At 39.1% G+C, this 21,338-nt stretch overlaps 2 protein-coding genes across 2 annotated transcripts in view; one reads left to right on the forward strand and one right to left on the reverse strand.

Annotated features, from left to right (window-relative positions):
- ITPRIP (inositol 1,4,5-trisphosphate receptor interacting protein) overlaps positions 1-21,338 on the forward strand; it is a 434,606-nt gene that overhangs the window by 62,452 nt on the left and 350,816 nt on the right. The window lies entirely within an intron of this gene.
- The window catches only part of SORCS3 (sortilin related VPS10 domain containing receptor 3), a 263,753-nt gene that overhangs the window by 58,091 nt on the left and 184,324 nt on the right, over positions 1-21,338 (reverse strand). Inside the window, exons 7-11 of the mRNA XM_065746766.1 lie at positions 18,991-19,109; positions 5,881-5,970; positions 2,924-3,103; positions 952-1,098; positions 174-276 (exon numbers count right to left, since the gene is read on the reverse strand). Coding sequence (XP_065602838.1) covers positions 174-276; positions 952-1,098; positions 2,924-3,103; positions 5,881-5,970; positions 18,991-19,109 — 639 coding nt within the window. The remainder of the gene's footprint in view (positions 1-173; positions 277-951; positions 1,099-2,923; positions 3,104-5,880; positions 5,971-18,990; positions 19,110-21,338) is intronic.

Here is a 21,338-nt window from a genome sequence, read left to right on the forward strand (position 1 = left end):
TTTGTTGAAGGGTCCACTTGTCCGTAGGTCACAGCACATAGAAGTTAATTTGAACTAGCTTAGCACTGCCTGAAACAGAGCTGAAAACTTTAACATCAACAGCAAACATCTCAAAACACACTCAGATTCCAAAGGAAACATGGATAAGTGCTGAGAAGCACATGAATTCTTACCTGCTGCCACCATCAGCCCAGGGGCTGTCTCCTTACTGGAAATGCTTCCTGAAGTATATGGATTCTCTGAGAGTTGCAGATGTAAGTGCAATGAGCAAAAGGGCTGTTGATGGGAAACAAACAAAAGGCACAAGTTTAAGCATTCAACAAGTCAAATAACAGAGGAATCCTTGTTGACTGCAGACAGATGCTCCAATCTTCCTGAAAATGACCCCTCTACTCTTAGTGCTGTAACAAGTATGCATAGATTTTTTGAATAAGCACCATAGAAGTAGCTGAAAGCAAGAGAAGCAGAAATGAGTGTACTTGCATTTGTTTTTGCCATCAATCTGATATAGAGTACTTTCCACTAAAAACTTCCATATTCTAATGGTAAGTTCCATAAAAAAAGGTGAAGCAAGATGGTGAAAATTTTCTATTTGTATAGCTTCACAGAATTTAAGGAAAATTTACTTAAGGGAATTCTCTTAACACCTAGCAAATGTGGAGGAAAACACGCAGAGAAAGTAATCAGTGAAACACCACTCCTTTGAAACTCAGGGGCTACAGTCTACAGTAAAATAACTGTTCACTGAATGCTGTTGAACTATGTTGTGAATCCAAACTAAAGTTCTCATCTGTAAACTGAATTCCACTGTGGAGCACCTGACTCTGCAGTTCCTTGACAGGCAAGAATCCCTTCTATCCAGCTTCATTTGAAGCTTTTTTTTTTAAACCTGTGACTTACATAAAGGGCTCAGAAAGAGTCAGCTGTTCTTTCAAAAGGTATGTCACTCACCAGCTGGCAAACGACAGGATCCCCTCTCAGATTAGTGTCTGGAGCCTTCAACAAACGCCAGTCTCTGCCCTTGTTGTAGGTAATGAATGTCTTGACTTGGTCATCTATCTTTTTGTTAGCCAGGAATATGCCTTTGATCCCTGCTACCTAGGAAAAATTGAGAGAGATGAAAAAAATACATCGGAAGAACAGGCCAATGGAAAGGCCCACCTGAGCAATCTCAGCAGCAGAAGCTCTCTGCTAAAGCAATAAAGCTATCTCAGTCTAGACTTAGAAGATTGTGAATGGCATTACAAGTACACCTTTGATGCTTCCTGCACAGCTGAAAGGGCTGTTGTTGTGTTGTGTAGTTCCTCTCTCTTTAAGAAAAAGACAAATGTGCCCATAGAGCAAATCCCTATCCAACAGCCCACTCACTGATTTCCCTAAGTGATTGCAGACAGATGCATAATGGGCTTGAAATGGCAGCATTAACCACCCCCCTGATGAGCTCTGTAACCTCCACTCCCTCCTCAGGTTTCCATAACATGGAAGACAGCAGGTCACACCAGAAGTAGATGGAATCTGTTTGTTTTGGGCTTTTTCTTTTTTCTTTTTTTATTTTATTTTATTTTTTTACACAAAAGATGGAAAACCTGAATTATCTAAACACTGATGTTTTGCAAACTTGTTTTCTTCATGTTCTTCCATTCCCAAATTCTGTCAAAATCAACACAGTTGTTCTAAGTGTTTTGATTTTTGTCAGCAGAACCAATTCCAGCAGAAAATGGTCCTGCCAAAATGCTCCCAAGCATATTTCATGTTGAGTTTGGTCTCTGTTGCACAGCTCTGAAAGTGAGGCAGGAAGGAGCTTCCTGCAAATCTGGAACTTTCTGGCAAGAGCCAGGATGCAAATCCTTCCAGCTGTAAAGGCCTCTAAGTGACTCTACTCTTGGAAAGACCCCATGAAAATCTCCATTGGTATTTAACAATAAAGACTGGTATACAAGGGGAGAGCACTGACTTTGCCCAGGAATAGGAGAAAATGTGTGTTTACATCAGCTGGCCCATCACAACACAGATGTACAACTTTTTTCAAAGGCAGGAAAATATATTTAAGCAAGAATAAAATGTAAAGCCCGTCCTTAGTATTGATCCATGTGTTACTTCTGAGTTTTTTCTCACTGCCTTAAACCAACTGGATTTTTATAAATAAATACACAATGTTCCTAAATTGGCATTATTCTGGCTGAAATAAATTCATATATATGCCTTACATATATGAAACCAGAAACACACTTCTCAGTGTTACAGTAAAATTTAACCAACTTAGTCTGCAACCACTATTATTAGTATTACCAGTACGTTAATATCGCTGTTTCTTGCTGGCAGAGCACTGAGCTCTGAACCTCAGCAGGTATTTAAGCAAGTCGGATCAATGCACCAAAGCCAGGATGCTTTGACTAAAACAGTAACTGGAGCAACTACTTTGAATGAACTGCTCCTGGCCAAGGCTGAAAGGCCTTGAGAATGAGAACAGAAGATCATGAAGGGTAAAAGTTATTTATTTATTATCTCTAAACAAATGACACCTGTAGGCTTTTGCTTCCAATTCACAAACTGATTAGTGCTTACAAAGGTGGAATTTATATTCCCTGCCTGTGACCAGGTGTCTCTAGCTATCCAAGGAAAAAACCTGCATTTTTAAACTTTCTCTAGACATCTAGTTTAGGATGAAAGAGAGAACTGTTCTCTCTTTGGGAAATGTCACATAGCGTAATTAGGCACTGACTTGGAAAAAAAAAAAAAAGCAACAATTATCATCCTCATAGCAGAACACTCTGCATCTATCCCCACATGAGTAAGCTTAACATCAAATTCAGTAAGTGCCTCTGGGCTGATTCTAAAACAAATGAAGATCTTGGAATTATAGTAAGTGATTTTCACTTGCTTGAACAGTAGTAGTTCTTATAGGATAACCTTTACTACATACCTCATAAAGGTCAATCATGACATTCCCCTCCAGTCCTCTACTGCTTTTCACATTTTCCAAGGCTAGAGTGAAGTAAACCCCTCGAGTGTCCGAAACATACAGGTTGTACGTATCATTCTGGTTCCATTCTTGAACAGCTGCAAATACCTGCTTCTCAGCTGTACTGATAATATGCATGTCCTGTTCAAAGAAGAAAAAAGACCTATTACTAGGACCCCTATATTTCTTTGCCCTTTGGGAGATGTAGTAATTACCATGACTTATGGAAGAATGGAGTATGAATTATAGGAATGTTAAACAATTTTCTGTTAGAGGAAGCCAATAAATTACCACCATTGAGACTTTTCCACAATTTTTTTTTAATGACCACCAGCTGGTTTTTGCTTTTTTCATTTATGGTAGCTTCCAGGAATTTCATCCAGCTTCATTTTTTATTTATCAATTTGAAAGTGAGTTTTACCATTGAAGGAAGTTTCACAGACACGGAGCCAGGAGTTCTCCCATAGTCAGTATGATTCACTGTGTCTGAATCAGTGACAATTTCTATCTATATGCTTACCTAATAGATTTTGTTTCAAACAGGTAAAAAAATTGTTTTAAACAAACAAACAAACAAACTGACAGTGAGTTTACATATTCTTGAAGTTGTGGCACAAGTAGTAGTTTGAGACAGTGCTGGTAGTGACTTTTAGTAACATAATTTTCTATAGAACGTATGTCTGTTACTGACTACCAAACCACTAGACCACCTACCAACCCTTGCTGGTTTCCTGCCAGCAGACAAGACATGGTCCGACAACATTTTAGAATAACAGAATTGTTTGAGTTAAAAGGGACCATTAAAGGCTGTCTAACCCAACTCCCCTACACTGAACAGGGACACCTACAGCTCCATCAGGTGCTCAGAGCCCCCATCTGGCCTGACCTTGGATGTGTCCAAGGGCATCCACCACCTCTCTGGGCAACCTGTTTCAATGCTCCACTGGAAGCCTTCTCCATTTAGTTTTAATACCAAAGATTCACCAGTGTATTTCCTCAGTATTTCTTCAAAGCAAGTTCGTGACCTGGAAATGATTTGCAGGGTAGTGATAAGTACTGAAACACTTAATCCCTGCCACCCTTGTTGAATGAACTAACACTGGATCCACTACAACTAGAAGCATAGTGTCTGTGGGAATTCACTTATTTGTACATTCAAAATGTTGCCAGGATGCCAAGGAGACCTGATTAATGTTTGGTTCTTGCACAACAGTTCTAATTCCTTGAAGACTAAACACATACACAGTCTAGTCTAGCAGCACAAAAATAAAGCAAATATCTCAGTGACTTCAATCTGTTTTGGTCAGTTGCAGCGGAAATACTGCATTACCCTATTACCAGCCTCACACGTACACCTCAGGCAGAATTCACTAACGTACAGCTAACAGGAGAGTTGTTACTGAACAGCAAAAGCATTCTGGTGACTAAGGGCAACATAAACAAGCTTCCTTTACAAGGCTAAATGACTTTGCCATGAAATCATACATAAAAGTAGTTTTGATTTTTAAATAACAGAAGCAATCCAGATTTTTTTACTATGCATCTGTTACAAACCAAGGCCACCAAAAAATCCATTTCATAGCAGGCCAGTAACCTAAGACAGCGTCAGTCAGGACAGTCATGGGGCAATCATTCTCTCTGTTCAATTGTCTTTTTATTAATGGGCAACCTTCAATACTCTGTAAGAAGGAAGCACAAATACCACTTTTCTCCTGTGAAAGTGCAGTAGTGTTTCCAAAAGTAATCAGATGTTTGACAATAGCACAGAAGAACAGAGACAACAAACTATATTTGTGCTATACAAGTGCCAATACACTGTGAACTATCATCAGCCCAAATGAGGAAAAGTCATGGAACAATATTAGGATTTTAATATACAAATTTCTCACAGCTAATAAAAGTTTGCAGTTACAAGTTAAAACAAGAATCCGATATATGCTAGGCTGTAGGTACATTACTGGCAATACCCAACACACCATTCAAATCTGTTCAACAATTTCACAATTACCACAGAAAAAATTTCACTTGTGGAAAAAAAGGGTAAGGTCAATCCTGCAGTATCAGACCTATACAACAGTAGTCTCAGTAGCCATTCTGTAGCTACAAAGAGCAGGAATGGTCTGAGCTACCTAGAAACTTCTATCAGCAAAGGCAGTGTAAAGGTTGGTCCCTTCTGTTCTGCAAATCCTAAGCAAGGACTGCACTAGGGAATTCGAGTATAACTTTCAGGGATGTATTCTTGCTGAGCTTTGAGACATTCCATCTTCTAAATAGCTAAATCCTAAGTGAGAAAAGACAGGCACAGTTGAATGAGAAGTACTAACTTCCCTCCTTCCCAGCTCTTCCAGTCACTGCTCATCTTAGGCACTGCCACCTGAGTCATCTCATAAGCAGCAACATACAGTAGTAGTATCCAAAGTATCACTAAGACACAACTTTCAAGGGAGTTGACTTTATCTCCATGATTTATTGACAATCTTCAAACATAAGATGGGCATGTTGGATCTGCTAAATCTTGTGCTGTATGGAGCAGTATGGAGTCTGCAGTAGCAGTCAGCATCCAAGCATTTCCCAGAATCCTCAGGTGCCATGGCAAGACTTTCTTTATTAGAAAGCAAAACAAGACTGGGGAGAGGAGTTTAGAGCAGATAAGATCAGGAGGAATAGGTTTAGCCTGTCTGTTTTTGGAGTTACTCCCTCATACCCATTTGCTCTTTACAGAGGAAAAAAAAATTCACTTTCTCTGAACAACTCACAGATCCAAGGCAGATAAAGATCCCAACTTCATATTTAAGAAAGATCATTCAGAAAGCACAACAAATGTAGGTCCTCAGAGAGGAACTCCATTGAGAAGCCTCACCACTGGGCAGGATGTGCTATTAAAGGTATTTGTTTGTGCTCATGAATGGCGCACTCACCTTAGGAAGAGAGTATTTGGGTAATTTAATCTGTGCAAAAGGCTCCCGTCTGTATGACACATAGTAATTTGCTCTTCCACCAGCTGTCATCTGTGGAAACACCAAAGAAAGTGAGTGATGGCCCTTGTGAGACACAATCTGCTGACATCTCTAAGAAGGTTTAACAGCTATGTTTTTCAGATATCTTTTCTGTGACCTACACAGTCGTCCCTGAAAGCCTCTGTGTAACTCTATCAAAGAAATCCTAGACTTGGAAGGGCTGGACAATTATTACTTAAAATGGAAAGTACAATGGCACAGCTTATCTCTTATGCTTCAATTCCAGCATGACTTTAATATTGGGCATCTCACAAAAAAACAAAAAGTGTGAAGTTTAAGGTCTTGTGTGGAAGAAAGGAAACGATCTGGTTTTTATCACATGGTTCCAACTCAGCTACCTTGGTCAAGTTATTTAAAATCTCTCTCCAATTGTCTTCCAACAACCATGTACAGTGACTAACATGAGAGGTGCAGACAAGCATTATTTAATACAAACAGTAAATGCAGAGTATTCTCATGGGAAGCTGGAGCTAAGCTCTCAAACGTTCTCTGTCCCTATAGTTTCTCAGAAATCATATCATCCCTGAATGAGAATGTGAGAGAAACTGCTAGATGTTCAAATCTGTGATTTTATAGAATGGATGAGCATACAAATGTAATGCATCAATGAAGTCCTGATAACGTGTGATATATGGGATTTTAAATTTGTCACTAGTCCTTCACTCTTGTCATGGGTGCTCTTTGGCACCAATTCAGATCTTGCTACAACAAGACTTTCATTGGTGAATTTCCTATATTCTGCAGTTCTGGCAAGCTTACAGTTTTTGAGATAGAACAATACCACAAACCATTTATTATAAGGATTTGTTGGCTTCTTTAGTTTCCAACAAAGCTAACAAAGGTCCCAGATTCTTTTCTAGATATACTCCTTTTTACTATCTGATAGCGATACTTCAGAATGAGTCTACATGGAATATTTCTATAGCATCAATTATAGTCTCAGTAACGACACCACCTCTAGATAGTAGCATTCTTCTACAGAAGTTTTCATTCGAAGGACGCTATATCACTTCATGAAATTTGGTACCTAATCAACTCAAGATAAGGCTTTTCTATTAACAGCTTGAAGAACTGGAAAGAAAATAAGGTTTAGTAATAGGCTATACACATAGAGATTTCTCCTTCTGCCTGTTTGCCATTTTTACTTGTAATGCTATTACAGTTACATTTAATGCTCCCAAAATAAAACATAAAAACAATAATTATGCCATATACCACATATGAAGCCAGGAAAAAAGCCCACATCATAATGAAATGAAACTACAGACAGCATATAGCTAAAACCAAGGTGAGACAGAAATGAAAATGAAGATCAATTTGCCTATAATCTCAAAACAAACCAGGAGCTTGGAAAGAACTAGAGTCACTTGGCTCTCACTACAGGTAGAGTGCACTGTGGACTGGCACAGCAGTATCTATGGGCACTGCCCTCCAGGCATGAGGATTGTGAAAGAGTTGTGAGTGATATTTTGAAAGGATATTTTTTCTCATCTAGTATTACCACATCAAAATCAAGTTTTCATAGCAAAGAACAGACTATGTAGTTGATTCAAATTCAGTATAACTTAGAGATAAAATGCATATTTGCAATAATTGTGTATTTCTATCAATACATTGCACAAAGCATCCCTCACTTTTAGGCGATTCTACCTAAATAGCAAAGGGAATACTTCAATATCCCCTATTCTCTTGGTATATTTCTGACCTCCAGCGGAAGGCCCACATTCTCAACTGAGAAAACTGTACTACATCAATTCATTTAACAGCAATCATGATTTCAATGCCAGCTCAGTTTATGTAACAGAGTAAAGACTGAAATTGATATGTCCAGTGACTACTTTGTAAGGTCTATGCTCAGTATCTACCTCTTCTGATGGACTATGGCATAGGCATTAATTCTGCTTTAAGATACAGATAAGAACGTCTACATACTTCAGATAATTAATTAACATAGGGAACAGCCCACAATTCAAGAAATATCAAAAGGTGATCAAATTCCCCCAGCTCCGTGCCAAAAGCAGGCTACACATGCCAAATCTGCAACACCCATTACACAGTTAAAATGTTTCATGCTACTGCAAACATGTAAATTTTTTGCTTCTTTTTAAGGCAGACACATCAGGATACAAATAGCATTCAAGTTCACTGTACATTAGATAGATTCTCTTTCAACATACTACCTAGCAATAAGGTCACATTGACAAAGGTTTAGAAGTAAAAATCTTAGTGGTCTGTAATCTTTCTCAGAAAGTTGTGGGAAGTCACCCACAAATTCCGTTGGCAGAAGTTACATGAGGATTATCTCAGCCAAGACTTCATCTTTGCATGATTTGTATCCAGGGTTATAACTGTTCCAAAAAAAAAAAAAAAAAAAAAAAAAAGATCAAACCTTCAATAAAATTTTGGCAAGCATTGCGGTAGAGAATGAATTTTGGAAGTACCAATTTAATTTATTTTGATGAACTTTTTCTTTTCATGAGAGCAAAATCTCAGACATTGTAAATCCCAGAGATTATGATAGCATTATCCCCTCTAATGCCTTATCTTAGTTTACATTTGATGAATGTCACCCAATTATTTGCTGTGAGCTCATCTATCATGTTCAGTACAGAATTAGCTGGGTTTGTCTTTTTCCTCCTCCTTTGCTAATGACTGGCTGGTTAATCTGTTTTTCTGGATTTCCATTTTATGTGTTTAATTGGGCTTCTGGTCAGTGGAAGTGATTCCTTCGGACAAACGTGTTTGTTGTTAAACACATTTGTCTTTCCTAACCTGTGCTCTTCCTTCCTCCTTCCCTCTTTCATGATCTACTAATCCTTCTTCAACACTTCCTTGTTTTGCTATAAGATGAAAGTCTGGTCTCACATTAGTTGGCTTTAAAAGAGAAACTTCTCATGTTTCTCTTAAGAGCCATAGAATTCTGATATACTAGATCATCATCCATCCCGATCTGAAAAATTATGTTAAACACAGAAGAAAGAAAAAAACAGAATTATGTTCACAAGGCTCCAGAACAACAAAAAATCTTTCACAGAATCCATTTATCTCTATAATTTCTGAGATATGCCTAGAAACATTGGTTATGGTTCTTTAAGAGCAGATTTGCATTTCATCTAACCAAAATAGATCGAACATGTGGAATGAGTTAGAAGGGGGTTCCAGAATATAAAGACACACAAAATAACGTCAGGAAAATGATCACAGCATAGCAAGCTTCATGCTTATTTTCCTGGCTAGCTGATACTAGCACCCATAACTTCTAACATAAGACAACAATTGCTGTAACCAACATGGAACGACTCTATCTCCCAAAATGACTTTAGGCTCACAAAGTCATTTTGGGAGATAGAGTCATTCCATGTTGGTTACAAGACCACATCTGCTTTCTGCTGCTCAAAGAATTCTTAGAAGGGATAAGTGTATGTGCACTGATGGAGATGTGCACACACCAGGTGTCAGAGGCACAGTCTTGGTCATGAAACATTTACAATGCACAGCTAGCACATGAGAAGACTAGATAGGGCTCTTTTCTATATACTTTATCTGCTTGGGTAGTTTACAAGGAAAATAATCACTTGCCCTGAACAGTTATTGGAACAGGACATCTATTTTATTGTCTTGCATTGTTGATATTGTTTATATAAAAAGAGAATTGGTAATATCACAGCTCAACCTACAATCATTAAACATGTTTAGACATTTGTAATTCCTGTAATTTACCTCCCACATCAAGCATAGTAAATGGCAACTTCGTTGATTACAGAACCAAATTTTAGACTTCCTTGTTGACAGTATGCCTTTGGATGTTATTTCCAGTAAATCTCTTGCTTTTGATGAAACATCTTCCTCAGTTTGTAGAGCGCCCTCTTTCCCAGTAACATAAAATAAGTTAGTAGAAATCAAAATTTGATAAACGCTTTATCAAAACGGTAACGGAACCCTTGATCTGTGCTTTCCATCTCCACAGGGTGTCCTGGCATCTCTTCTCACTGTTTCAACACTGGTTACCTTTTCTCCTTCTTGTGGGCATAAAATCTCCTGAGTCAATTTTTGGATTAAAGCATGGAAGAGTTACAGGAAGTATGTTTGTTTCCTAGCAAAGAACTTTGGTTGTTTCAGACCCAGAGCCAGTCACAAGAGATTCAGGAGATACAGAGAGATGGACACCTAAATGAGCCTCAAGTGATGTTTTTCTTTCTTCGCTACTCATCTTGGCCAGGACTAATCATCATCCAGATGTTTCTGTGTGCCAAGCTTCCCCACTGCCATACACAAACCACACTACAGGCAAAGTCTAGCCTGAATTATCTCCCTGGTTTTCATTAGTGTTATGCCTTTTGTGCAATCATTAAGGTAATATACAATGATCTGAGTGTGAGGAGACAGAGCTCCATGCTGTAGAAATGCTTCTGTAGGCTAAGCACACACTCAAGCCACCTGGTAAATTCAGCAGGCTTTGAACACATGCCACACTTCAGAGTGTCAAACTTATCAGTGAAATTTTGTTAAGATAAAGCAGCACTTATTATATTGGCCAAATACCCATTCATGCCCTCTCCCCTCAGAGTTATGATGGCACATGATAGAATGAAATTGTTTTAGACAGAGTACTGGAACAATTTGAAAAGCAACTCCTGCAGAAAACATGCACAGTTGTACCAAATAGAAGCCATATTAGAGCTGCAAACATACGCTACCCACACACAAACCAACTTAGTAGAGGTGAATAATTGTACACGTTCAATCTCCTGAGGGATTTCAGAGAAAACATATGAGTCTGCCATGGTAATCCTTTACATCTCCAGCTGCAGACACTGCTGATAAATCATACAAGATGCAAGAAGGGTACAGAGTGATAAAAAGTAGAGCTCAGAAAGCCCTAGAAAGAAAATATATTTAAGTAAATACATAAATAAGGAAATAAGAATGCTAATCATTTTTTTTCAACAGATGTTTAGCTTCTCATTCCAAATCCGGTAGCATTTGGCACAGCAAAGATGAAACAGTGGAAGAAATGGATGAAAAATACACAGCGGTGAATAGGAAAGTAGCTAACTGCTCAGTGCCTATCTTGCCTTAAGAAGAGCTTTTAACTAGCACCTGGCATGCGCTTTCTTTTGTCTGTACGGATTAATTTCCCCCTCTAGAGCACTGTCCAGCATTTTATATAGGGGCAAGATCAGCTGTGGCAGGCATTATTCACCAGTAAAACAGGTGTAATCATGTTCATCATTTAAACATCTTCATCCTATTAGTTTCATAATAAGCTTTTAATGATTTCTTCAATAAAAGACTCAAAGACCAAACCCTACAAGTTGGAGAGTGCTACATTGTCCCATCAAGCCGTTCTCTCCACCATCGATCGCAAAGATAAAAATCAATCAGAGCTAAGCAGGCTGAAGTTAAAAATAAATTGCACCGATTGATTTCTGTTAAGACCTTTGGCTCCTAGTTAAAAAATTGAGGAAAGAAAGATATATTTGAATGTGGTGCATTTAACTTCTATGAAAATAATGAGAAGGCTTCAGACCAGGAAATCAAAGTTTAATTTTTCCCCTTCTATCTCATTTCACTAAGAGGTTTCACAAAAATAAATAATTAGATAGTAATAAAAAAGAATACATACCCTTTTTTCCCTTCTTTATTCTTGAGGAAATTTCCTACTTAAGTTATTAAATTGACAGTTTGAGAGCTGAAGTTGTGTATCCATATGAATTGGTACCATCTCAGCTGTGGCTGGTGATCAACCTCTACTTACCTACTCGATTCAAAGCACGATAATTTAGCCTATCCCTAAATACTTCATAAATCCAAAACATACACTCACGCCTTATTAAATATAGGCACTTCCAAGTTTTCTAAGTAACCATAGTTATAAACAGTAATAGTAATAAACTGTTTATCTGAGGTAAGCTTAAAATAGAATCTCAGAATGATTATGGCTGGAAAGACCATTAAGATTATTTATAGTCCAACTGTCAACTCACCACCACCATGCCCACTAAAACCATGTCACTCAGTGTGGCATTTATGCTATTCTTGAACACTCCAGGGATGGTGGCTCCACCACCTCCCTGGGCAGCCTGTTCCAATGCATCATCACTATTTCTGAGAATTTTTTCATAATATCCAACCTGAACTTCCCCTGGCAAATCTTAAAGCCATTACCTATAAGATAAGCCATTTTCCTATAAGATACATGTAGCTTATACAACAATAATGAATTTCTTTTCCTCTGTGAAGTCTTAAAGAGAAATTTTCCCCCCATTTAAGATCTTAAGCTAGAAATAATATTTTTCTTTCTCTTAAGACTGGGAAAAAAAAGTCCTCATAAAGATACCAATTTGGATTAAAATAGAATTTGATTCAGCTAAGATTTTTGGACACACACAGATGAGATGCCAAGCATTCAGAAAACATCATATCATTGATAGGTGCCATAAGAAGCTACCAGCAATTATGGGCAAATGCTGACATCTGTGTGTTCTAAGGAGACTTACTGATGAGAAAGAACACTGATTTGCTTCAACAGCTTTTGGCAGAAGTGCTTGCTCCTGTGAGCCAGAGAAATTATTTGGATCTGTATTATGAGTGTTGCACTAAGCTGCATCACATAGGAACATCTGGGGGAAATTCTGGGTTTGCTTGTTCTTACTCATCTGAGTGAGCAGACTGAGATACTGCTCTGCTGTACATTTCTCTGAATTAAGCAGAAAACTTTTAAATATAAAATTATTTCAAAGGGTGAAGAAGAGAATTTTGACTTTTCACATGAAATGCTTGCTGCATATGCAAGCTGTGAGTGACCATCATCCTCTGGTCCTAAATGTTAATGCTACCATCCCATCTAATTAGGGAGGGTTGGTAATACCAGCCAAGACATCTCTTCCCTGCTACCTCGTGCTTCTGCCTTCATCATACCACTCTCAGAAGAAAGGACAGCCACCAGAGCAGCTTAGCCTTATGGGAATGAATCCTTCACATATCCCAGGACAAGCTAAACCAGAGGAATCGAGTCAAAGCTGTGGCTCCTGGGATTCCCAGAAGGCCAAATCACAAATGAAATAGTATAAAAAGCTGCCAAGAAATCTTTCCATGAGAAGGGGCCAGAAGAGAGACAGTAGTTTTTCAAAATGGTAATGCCTTACAAGTACATGGGGACTAGGCACAAAAGACCCTCATATGAATTTGAGCCTACAGTTAAACGCCTTGATAAATTATGCTATGGGAGTAGAAAAGGAAAGAGGCTCCCACATTCTTATTCTATAAAGGCCCTGGAAAGTGATAATGTATTGCCTCTCAGCATGCCTCTCTGGTCAGTGGTGCAAGAAACTTCTCATCTAAACTGGAAATGGAGCAGAGCCTGACATAAATAGGAGGCCCTTTTCAACAAGAGTTTGCAGGTGCCATTCCTTGTCCTTACAAGGTGAGGCCACCAGCCTCTAGCCCTACAGGCAAATTTGAGCGTCCACCTCTGTCCTGGTTTCAGTTGTGGCAGAGCTGATTATGGCTGGTACAATGCCATGCTTTGGCTTTAGGAGAAAAAAAAAGTTGATAAAAGTTGATAACACATTGATACTTTAGTCATTGCTGATCAGTGCTGGACAGAATCAAGGATGTTTCAGCTTGTCAGCTTCTCATGCTGTTCCACCAGTGAGGGAAGCTGGGGGGGCACAAAGAGCTGGGAGAGGACAACCAGGACAACTGACCTAAACTGGACAAAGGGATATTCTATACCATATGATATAATATGAAAAAAGTATAAAGCAAGTGTTGGCTGGTGCGGGGGCAGCTCCTGCTTGGGGATTGACTGGGCACCAGTTGGCAGGTGGTGAGAAACTGCTTTGTGCATCACTTGTTTTGCATATGGCATTATCATTACTGTTATTTCTCTCCTCCTTTTCTGTCTTAGTAAATAGTTTTTGTCTCAACCTACAAGTTTTACTGGGAGGTGGGTGAGCAAAACACTGTGGCATTTCATTGCTTGCTGTGTCAAACCACAATAATTTCCAAAGGGATTTGCTCAGGCTTCCAGAGAAAGCTGGCAAATTCAAACCAGGTACTAAATTCTTCTAAAACTTACAAGACTTTGCTGTGGCCATAAGCCATGGAAACACTGGAAGTCTGAGCTACACTTCAAATCAACTTCAGCTACAAATGGTACAGATTTCCTATATCAACCCAGAGAAAAATAAAGACACAAAAAACAGTCATGATGGATATTGATTGCCCATCCACACATCTCTGCACTGACCTACAGCCAGTTCAAATCAAACAGACCAAAGTTACCTTAAGGGTCTCCAAGCACTCACAGAGACAGAAACTTAAGGGAGAAAAGGGGACAGCATTAACTGGATGCAGAGCAGGACAGGCATGACCTCTGGGAGGAAAGACACACACCAAAGAGTTTACACAGGGAAAACACAGGAAGATTAATAGGGAAAGGAAACAGGTTTTATGAGACTTGCATCTATAGCTGAGGGGCAGGAGATAGGGGGAGATATTTTTCACATACCAAATCCTTCCTCGAGTCCCTTAGGATCTCATGAGTATGCTCAAAAGCTTATTGTATTTTCTACTTCTATCAATTCTGAGCTCATAAAAAAAAGCCTATCCTGTAAAGTTCATCTCACATGCATCCTTAGGCCAGCAGCACTATAACAGCAGTGCTGCTGGCAACCTTCATGCTACACACCCTGGAGAGTTTCATCTTTATTACCGTCCCTCACCTGACACCTAGGGATCTGTGGGAAAATCCAGTCCTTAGCCACGTCTTCACTGAGTCCACAGACCCCATTGGTCCATGCACCCAATGGAGCCACTGAATTATCACACTTGAAATAACTTCATGTTGCTCTTAAGTCACTGGGAATGACTTGGCAATAATTAGCACTCTTTGTCATCTGTAGGTCTGCCCACATTAACGTTTCTTTCTGAACAATGGGCTTTTACAGCAAAGTTGATTCCTAGCAATTGCAATGTCATTTTTAGTACCTGAATTAGTTTTCAGATCACCACAAATAAGGGACACTGTACTGAGACCTTTTCACCCCAGACTTTTCCACTCCCTGCAATAAGTGACAACATTTGCTCATACTTTCTTGCATTTTCACTGGAACTTTCTCATTTGTTGGCGGGGAAACTTACAGAGAATGTTTCTGCTCTTCTTTTTCATAGCTGCTCTAAAAAGCTATGACATTGACATTATTTTCTTACTGAGAGAAAAATAAGTTTTTCCTCCAAACAACACTTCTCACTCAAAACACAATTTTCTGCAAAATAATCCCCATTTTCATTAAAGCATATTGCATTCTTGTTTCTTTTTGGTAACCTGAACAATTCCTTTAGAAACCCTGATACGTGACTTGGTTGAAAAATCTTTTCTCCAGAACAACAGTGATTTATTTATACTGTAGAAATTCCACAAGCCATCAATAAAGTAGATATATATATAAAACAAAAGCCAATCCCTGACCCCCGAGTCTTGTAACATAAGCTGTGCACGTGAGAATACCATAGCAGTTCAGGTAAATGTCAGGAAGCCAATTCTTACAGTTTTCAGGTTCTCTCTGTGCCTGAATTTAGAAAGCCATACAAATACTGCAGCAACTATACAAAGACACTCATAAGGAAAGGGGTGTGGCACAGCCATAGAGAAATTACTGGCACCTCGATCCCACAGCTATCTAGTTGAACGTCATTGACGTTGACCTTAATGGCGAAGTTGCAGCTTTCATGAAATTAGCTCCTTTTTGGTATAGTAAATAAATTCACACTGCATATCACATTCCAAGGTTTTCTCACAACTACACAATTCACACTGCAAGCTCTATGAATTTTAAGTACTAACTATGATAGTAGCTCCTGTCTAGCACCAAACAATCCTGGGAACAGAATGAAATCTCAACACATAACAGAGGGCACAATTTTCCCTTCTACAGAATTACCCAATTTTAGAGCTGCGCTAGGCATCCTTCAGCAACTATTGATCAATTCAGTAGAAAGCCAATCAGTAAGTTCAGAGTAATCATTTACTGTTCTATTCATAAGGATTCTTCCTAATCTCTCCTCATTGCTATTTCTTTCCTCCTTGTTCATTACTTTTTACGTTTTTCATCATGTGCTGTGTTATTAACCTATGCTATTTGCTTAGTAACCAAACTCAACTTTTTTCAACCTCTTTAAAAGCAAGGTTCTTTCAAGCACAGAACTATTCTCATTTTCTCTTTGCACTGTGATTCTGGATGATTCTTTTTGAAGTGCTGTACAACAATACTTCACACAGGAATCATTTACTTTTAAGTGCGCTATAACGTTTTCCATATTCTTCCTTCCCCTGCGCATTACGCACCATAATATTACACCTGCTTTGGGTGTAAACTTACACAAGGTTAATGATACCCAGGAATCTACAGGTGTGCTTATCAATTTGATTAGAAGAAATACACACTAGTGAATAAATGTATAAAGATAATCCAAAGCGTTATCAACAGTTGGAATTCACTTGTTCTAATTTTAGCTGTTGAAAAGTTAAGGTCTTCTCTAAGCTATATTAGGCATCTTCTTACACTGATGAGAAAAGCACATTCAGAGAGAGATCTTTTACACCCTGCAGCAAGCCTCTGGGGGAAAATGAATTGCCTCTGATGGTTTTGATCTGTCCATTCACTTTAGAGGAACACAGACTACCAGTTTAGACTGGAAACCTAGTGCTTTCATGATGAGCATTACAAGAAATGTTCTACTCTATACTCTACGACATTACTTCTGATTTGCTCCAGCACAGACACACTGAAACTCATACACCTATCATTATGCAGCTATTAAGCCTCACCAGGTTCTTAACATTTAAACTGGTATTTATTTATTTATTCATCTCTAATATTTGAAATTCAGAAGATCTGGTTCCCATATTCCTGTCCAAGATTACTCAGACAGAATGATACGCTTGAGGTACCATGCACACTGAATCTAACACATCCCATAATAGGCAGCAATCTCACATGGTTTGTGAGACTAATACATCCAGGGCACATCAGTACTCCTACATATGTAACAGACAAACACTGCATAGCCCATTGACTGTGTGCTGAACACAGTGGATGTAGCACACCTTCAGCTCAGCAAAATGTGTGCAGAGAATCTGAAGTGACTAGGTGTTACTTGAGTACTCCATGGACTCAATCAGTGTGCAGTTTCTGCAGCCAGTAACTCTAGGCTGGTGGATGGCTGGAAATCCCAGAGATGGGGTGCAAAAAATTGAAGCAGAAGTGATAGAAAACCTGTGAAAGGGAAAGTCTTTCCCCCAAACCTGCAGAAATATTCAGTTTGTGCATTTGAAATTTTTAAGAAGTGCCAGTTCGTGATTTTCACTTTGAACATCCATTATGCTAAAAAAAAAACAGTGATTAAGATATACAAGGCACTTGAAGTATTACATACATATACACATGCATGTATACACATGTGTGTTTGTACACAAACACATTTATTTAATTTTTAAACTTGAAGCAATTAGCAACTATTAGCATGAGCCTGGAGGACTGTTTCCATCCTTGCTAACTTGACGCAGAGACATGCACACACCAGGCAGATGTCCTTACAGGGAGCCCAAGCTTCTAAACAAAGCAGCCTTCATTTACCACAGGTGAGAGCTGTGGAATGAGAAACACCTGTGAGGCCTCATGATTGCCATAAAGAATTGGATGCTACATAACAACCTCAGCCACAGGGATAAAATGCCAGATAAAAAACATTTCTCAAAAACATTCCTTGGAGAGTATGGCCAATTGGAAGGTATACCGATTGGAAAGATGTTGCCTCTAGTGAAATTGTGACTTGCTAAGTTGCAACAGCTACACTCCTAGTATATTCTAAGAGCAATCTGTCTTCTCCAGTACAGCTCGCTCCTCTTCACACAAAGAGACCGACAGTGTTATTTATATGCATGCAGTTTCCACACTGCAGTTTTCCCAGGTCACATGGATGCAATCCCCCACCTAGTCCCGCCACAGAATTTATCAGTCTTCCCACTAAACTCACAATTTCACAATAAATGGAGTAGAACTTCCAATTTGGATGCATTCAAGAAAAAAGTTCCCTCAAGAAAGAAAAACAGGAGCTTAGTTTAAGCCAGTCTTAGTCAAAAAGGAAGTAGGTATCTTTACCACCTGGCTCAGAACTTCATCACGTTTCATTCCCCCTGTTCAGCAAGGGGAACAGCTGTTACCATCAGCACGTGCATAATCCCTATCTCCAGAGTTTTCTATATCTCAGAATTACTGCAACACAGAGTACAGTCTTCACTTTTGGCACATCTTCAGGAATTACTCTTTCACATCACATGATTCATTCTCACAACTCCACAAGTAAGAAATAGGGAGAGATGGCCATATTCCATTAGGTCCAAGTTTTCTCAGAAAATCTCAAAAACAGGTAGTTTCTTATTTAAGTTCCATCACTGTCTCTTCATCTACAAAACCATCATCAGCTGGCTGGCAAATTTACAGCCTTCTTCTACTTCGAAGGTGCCCTGTAAAGTCTTTTTTCAATCTCTGCTGTTTACCTCCCACTGCAAATCTTTGTTCAATCCATTAGCATTACTTCTCTGTCAAATTAACATAAACCTTTCCATTTGTTAAAATGATCACTCACTCCTCTTCTTTGTTCTTCTCTCTTCTTTTCAGTTAATCAATAGCTTATTTGCATTTTCCAAGTAGACACAACAATAGCAAGTTAGAGTTTCTGTGACACACAGGCACCCTCATGATTATTGATGAGTGAACTTTCAAAATATATCAGATTCAACAGGAGACAAATGAGTAACAGAGACATCAATTGTTTTGCTTCAGACTGCATAGCCACACTACAGCAGGCAGATATACACTCACTCCCTGCTCTTGTGATTTGTGTGAACACATGCACTTGTCCTAAAAATATGCCTTCTCTCCTGCACAGAACAAATAACTGCGCAGGCAGAATTCATGTCATGTTCTTATCAAGTCAGCGTACCTGGATGAAGATATATTCATCTTGAACAACAAGGGAGTTGATGTCAATGGAGCGTGAAAATGGCCCACTCCTTTTGGTCTCTGAGCAGTCCTGTATCCGACAGGTCAAATAGTGGGTGTCTGTAATGGGAGAATACACAGACGTGAGAAATGGCCATACAGGAGACTGTTGTCTAAAAATGTCATCAGCAGTTCAGAAGAAGGTCTCTGATCAGAAGCCTTAATCTCATCTCCAGTTCCCTAAACATTAGCATATGATCCACTTACATCTTTTAAAACCAGAACTGCTCACTGGAATCAGGAATTTATTACACTTCCATACCCACTGCTTTCCTCCCAAAGTGCAGGAACTCCTCAGGCCAAGTACAAACCATACATGTACAAACCATAAATGGAGAACCGAAATAAATGCAGCAGAAAACTGATGGTGAGATCATGAGAAGCAGTAAAAATTTTCAAAAGCCATGCTGATGGCATTTATCCATTCCACTGTCCTGCTGGGGACATTCTCCACATGAAAACCCTAGTTTTGATGTCTGGCTTTTCTTGTGGAAGTAACACACAAGGGGGAAAATTATATATATACTTACTACTTTATCCTTAAATTAATAATCATTTTAGACAAACATAATCTAGGTATGTAAGCACCATAGACATATAAAACAGTATGAAAAGTTGAGGTGTCCTAACAATAGCTACATGCACAAGAGGCGTAGAATGCTTCTGTCTGGAGAGAGGACAGAAAGACCCTCAGGTAATGGGATGCTCCATCAGTCCTTGCCATTACTTGAGAGAAGGAATAAAACTGGGAGAAGAACATAAAGAAAAAAGGACATAAGGCAGTAATGGTGCTAAAAGAAAGGGGCATGTGTAAGAAGTAAATGATATAGCCAGATGCTCAGTGTGTTAAGCACAGACAGGCTCACCTCCAACAATTTGGCAGAGGTTGCAGGGGAATAAGCATTGTTTCACTCAAGCTAAGAAAAGATCTTGTGAAACAATCATGGCACAATTCCGTCTCTGGATGTATGTAATCTAAATATGCCATCTCTGCCTTTCAACTGCTCTTATGAGAAGTGCAAATTAAGAAGAAAACGAAAATACAACTAAAATGATGGCTCCAGTGATAAAAGGGTCATATCTTTTACACTGCAGCACTTTTACAGACTTCTTAGCTTCAAGCACTTGTTGACTTTTCTACAAAGGGTGAGAACGCAGCATCTAGGAAGAAAACTGAGTTTATAATGGCTGAGGTGAGATTGATGCAGAGCACCGAGTTCCCACGACTGCACCTATTAGTAAGGATCTTGCTGAACTGTGCCTAAAAAGATAAAAGAGAGCTTCAGAAGGGGAATAGTCTAGCAAAGCTGCTTACAGGATTCTCCATCCCACAGAATTTGTTATTGTCCTTTGTGTCTTTAGAAAGAGCAAAATGTGTTTAACTGCAAAGCATTTGGGGGCATAACTGAGATTCTCTGACACTGCTAACTACCATCTCAGGTTCAAAAACAAAATTCTCAAAGTCTGTCAGTTTTCCCTTCCACTGCCAGTTCCACCTACTAACTCTAAGAATGCAACGTAAGTCGAAGGTACTAACTGTAAAAAATGCCATGAACAGCCATTAAATGTTAACCTAATAAAGGTTTATGCCTAGCTCCATGGACTGAAGGTCCATGGTTCAAGGCTGTAAACCTGTTTGAGGCACTGGGAATTCCAGGTTAATGAAGGCTACAGAACCAATTCAGAGCTGCTGCATACATCTGATGCTGCAATGAAAAATAGTCCCACTGATGATGCTGAAGCAGCAGCAAAGGTTGCCAGTTCCAGCTCAGACTACCTAGGGATAATTAAGGCATATGGCGTACACTAGAACGTATCTGATGTAGAGGCAGTGCCAAGAACTGGAGTATAAAGAGGAGTTATGCTTTCTTCTAACACAAAATTCCAGCAGTAGTAGAGAAGTCAGATTCTCAGATGAGATAAATTAAGGCTTTTTATCAACTAACGTGTACAGACTTGGTCTGGAGTTGCTGTTTATGTCCTGCATGCGGAATCTAAGACATTGAACCAGCTTCTCAGTAAACGAGGTTTCCTGTATCTTCATTCAACCCAAAATGCTCAGCAGCCCTGATTTGTTCTTTGAGGTATCACTAAAATTAGGCAGAACAAGAAGGAAAGGTCAGGAGCTGTATTTTTAGAAGCTCATTCCCTCCAGTATGCTCTCCCACACAGTTGCCTGGATATTCTTATCCCTCCAAAAAAGGGGATAATTTGCTGCTGCTGAGTGACAGAATGGGAGGAGGAATAAAAACCTGTCACAAATAAATGCAAATAAACCACAAGTGTTGA

Source organism: Cyrtonyx montezumae, unplaced genomic scaffold (genome assembly GCF_038088225.1).
Source record: "Cyrtonyx montezumae isolate F1298 unplaced genomic scaffold, pur_monq_1.0 scaffold_4, whole genome shotgun sequence".
Lineage (NCBI taxonomy): Eukaryota > Metazoa > Chordata > Aves > Galliformes > Odontophoridae > Cyrtonyx > Cyrtonyx montezumae.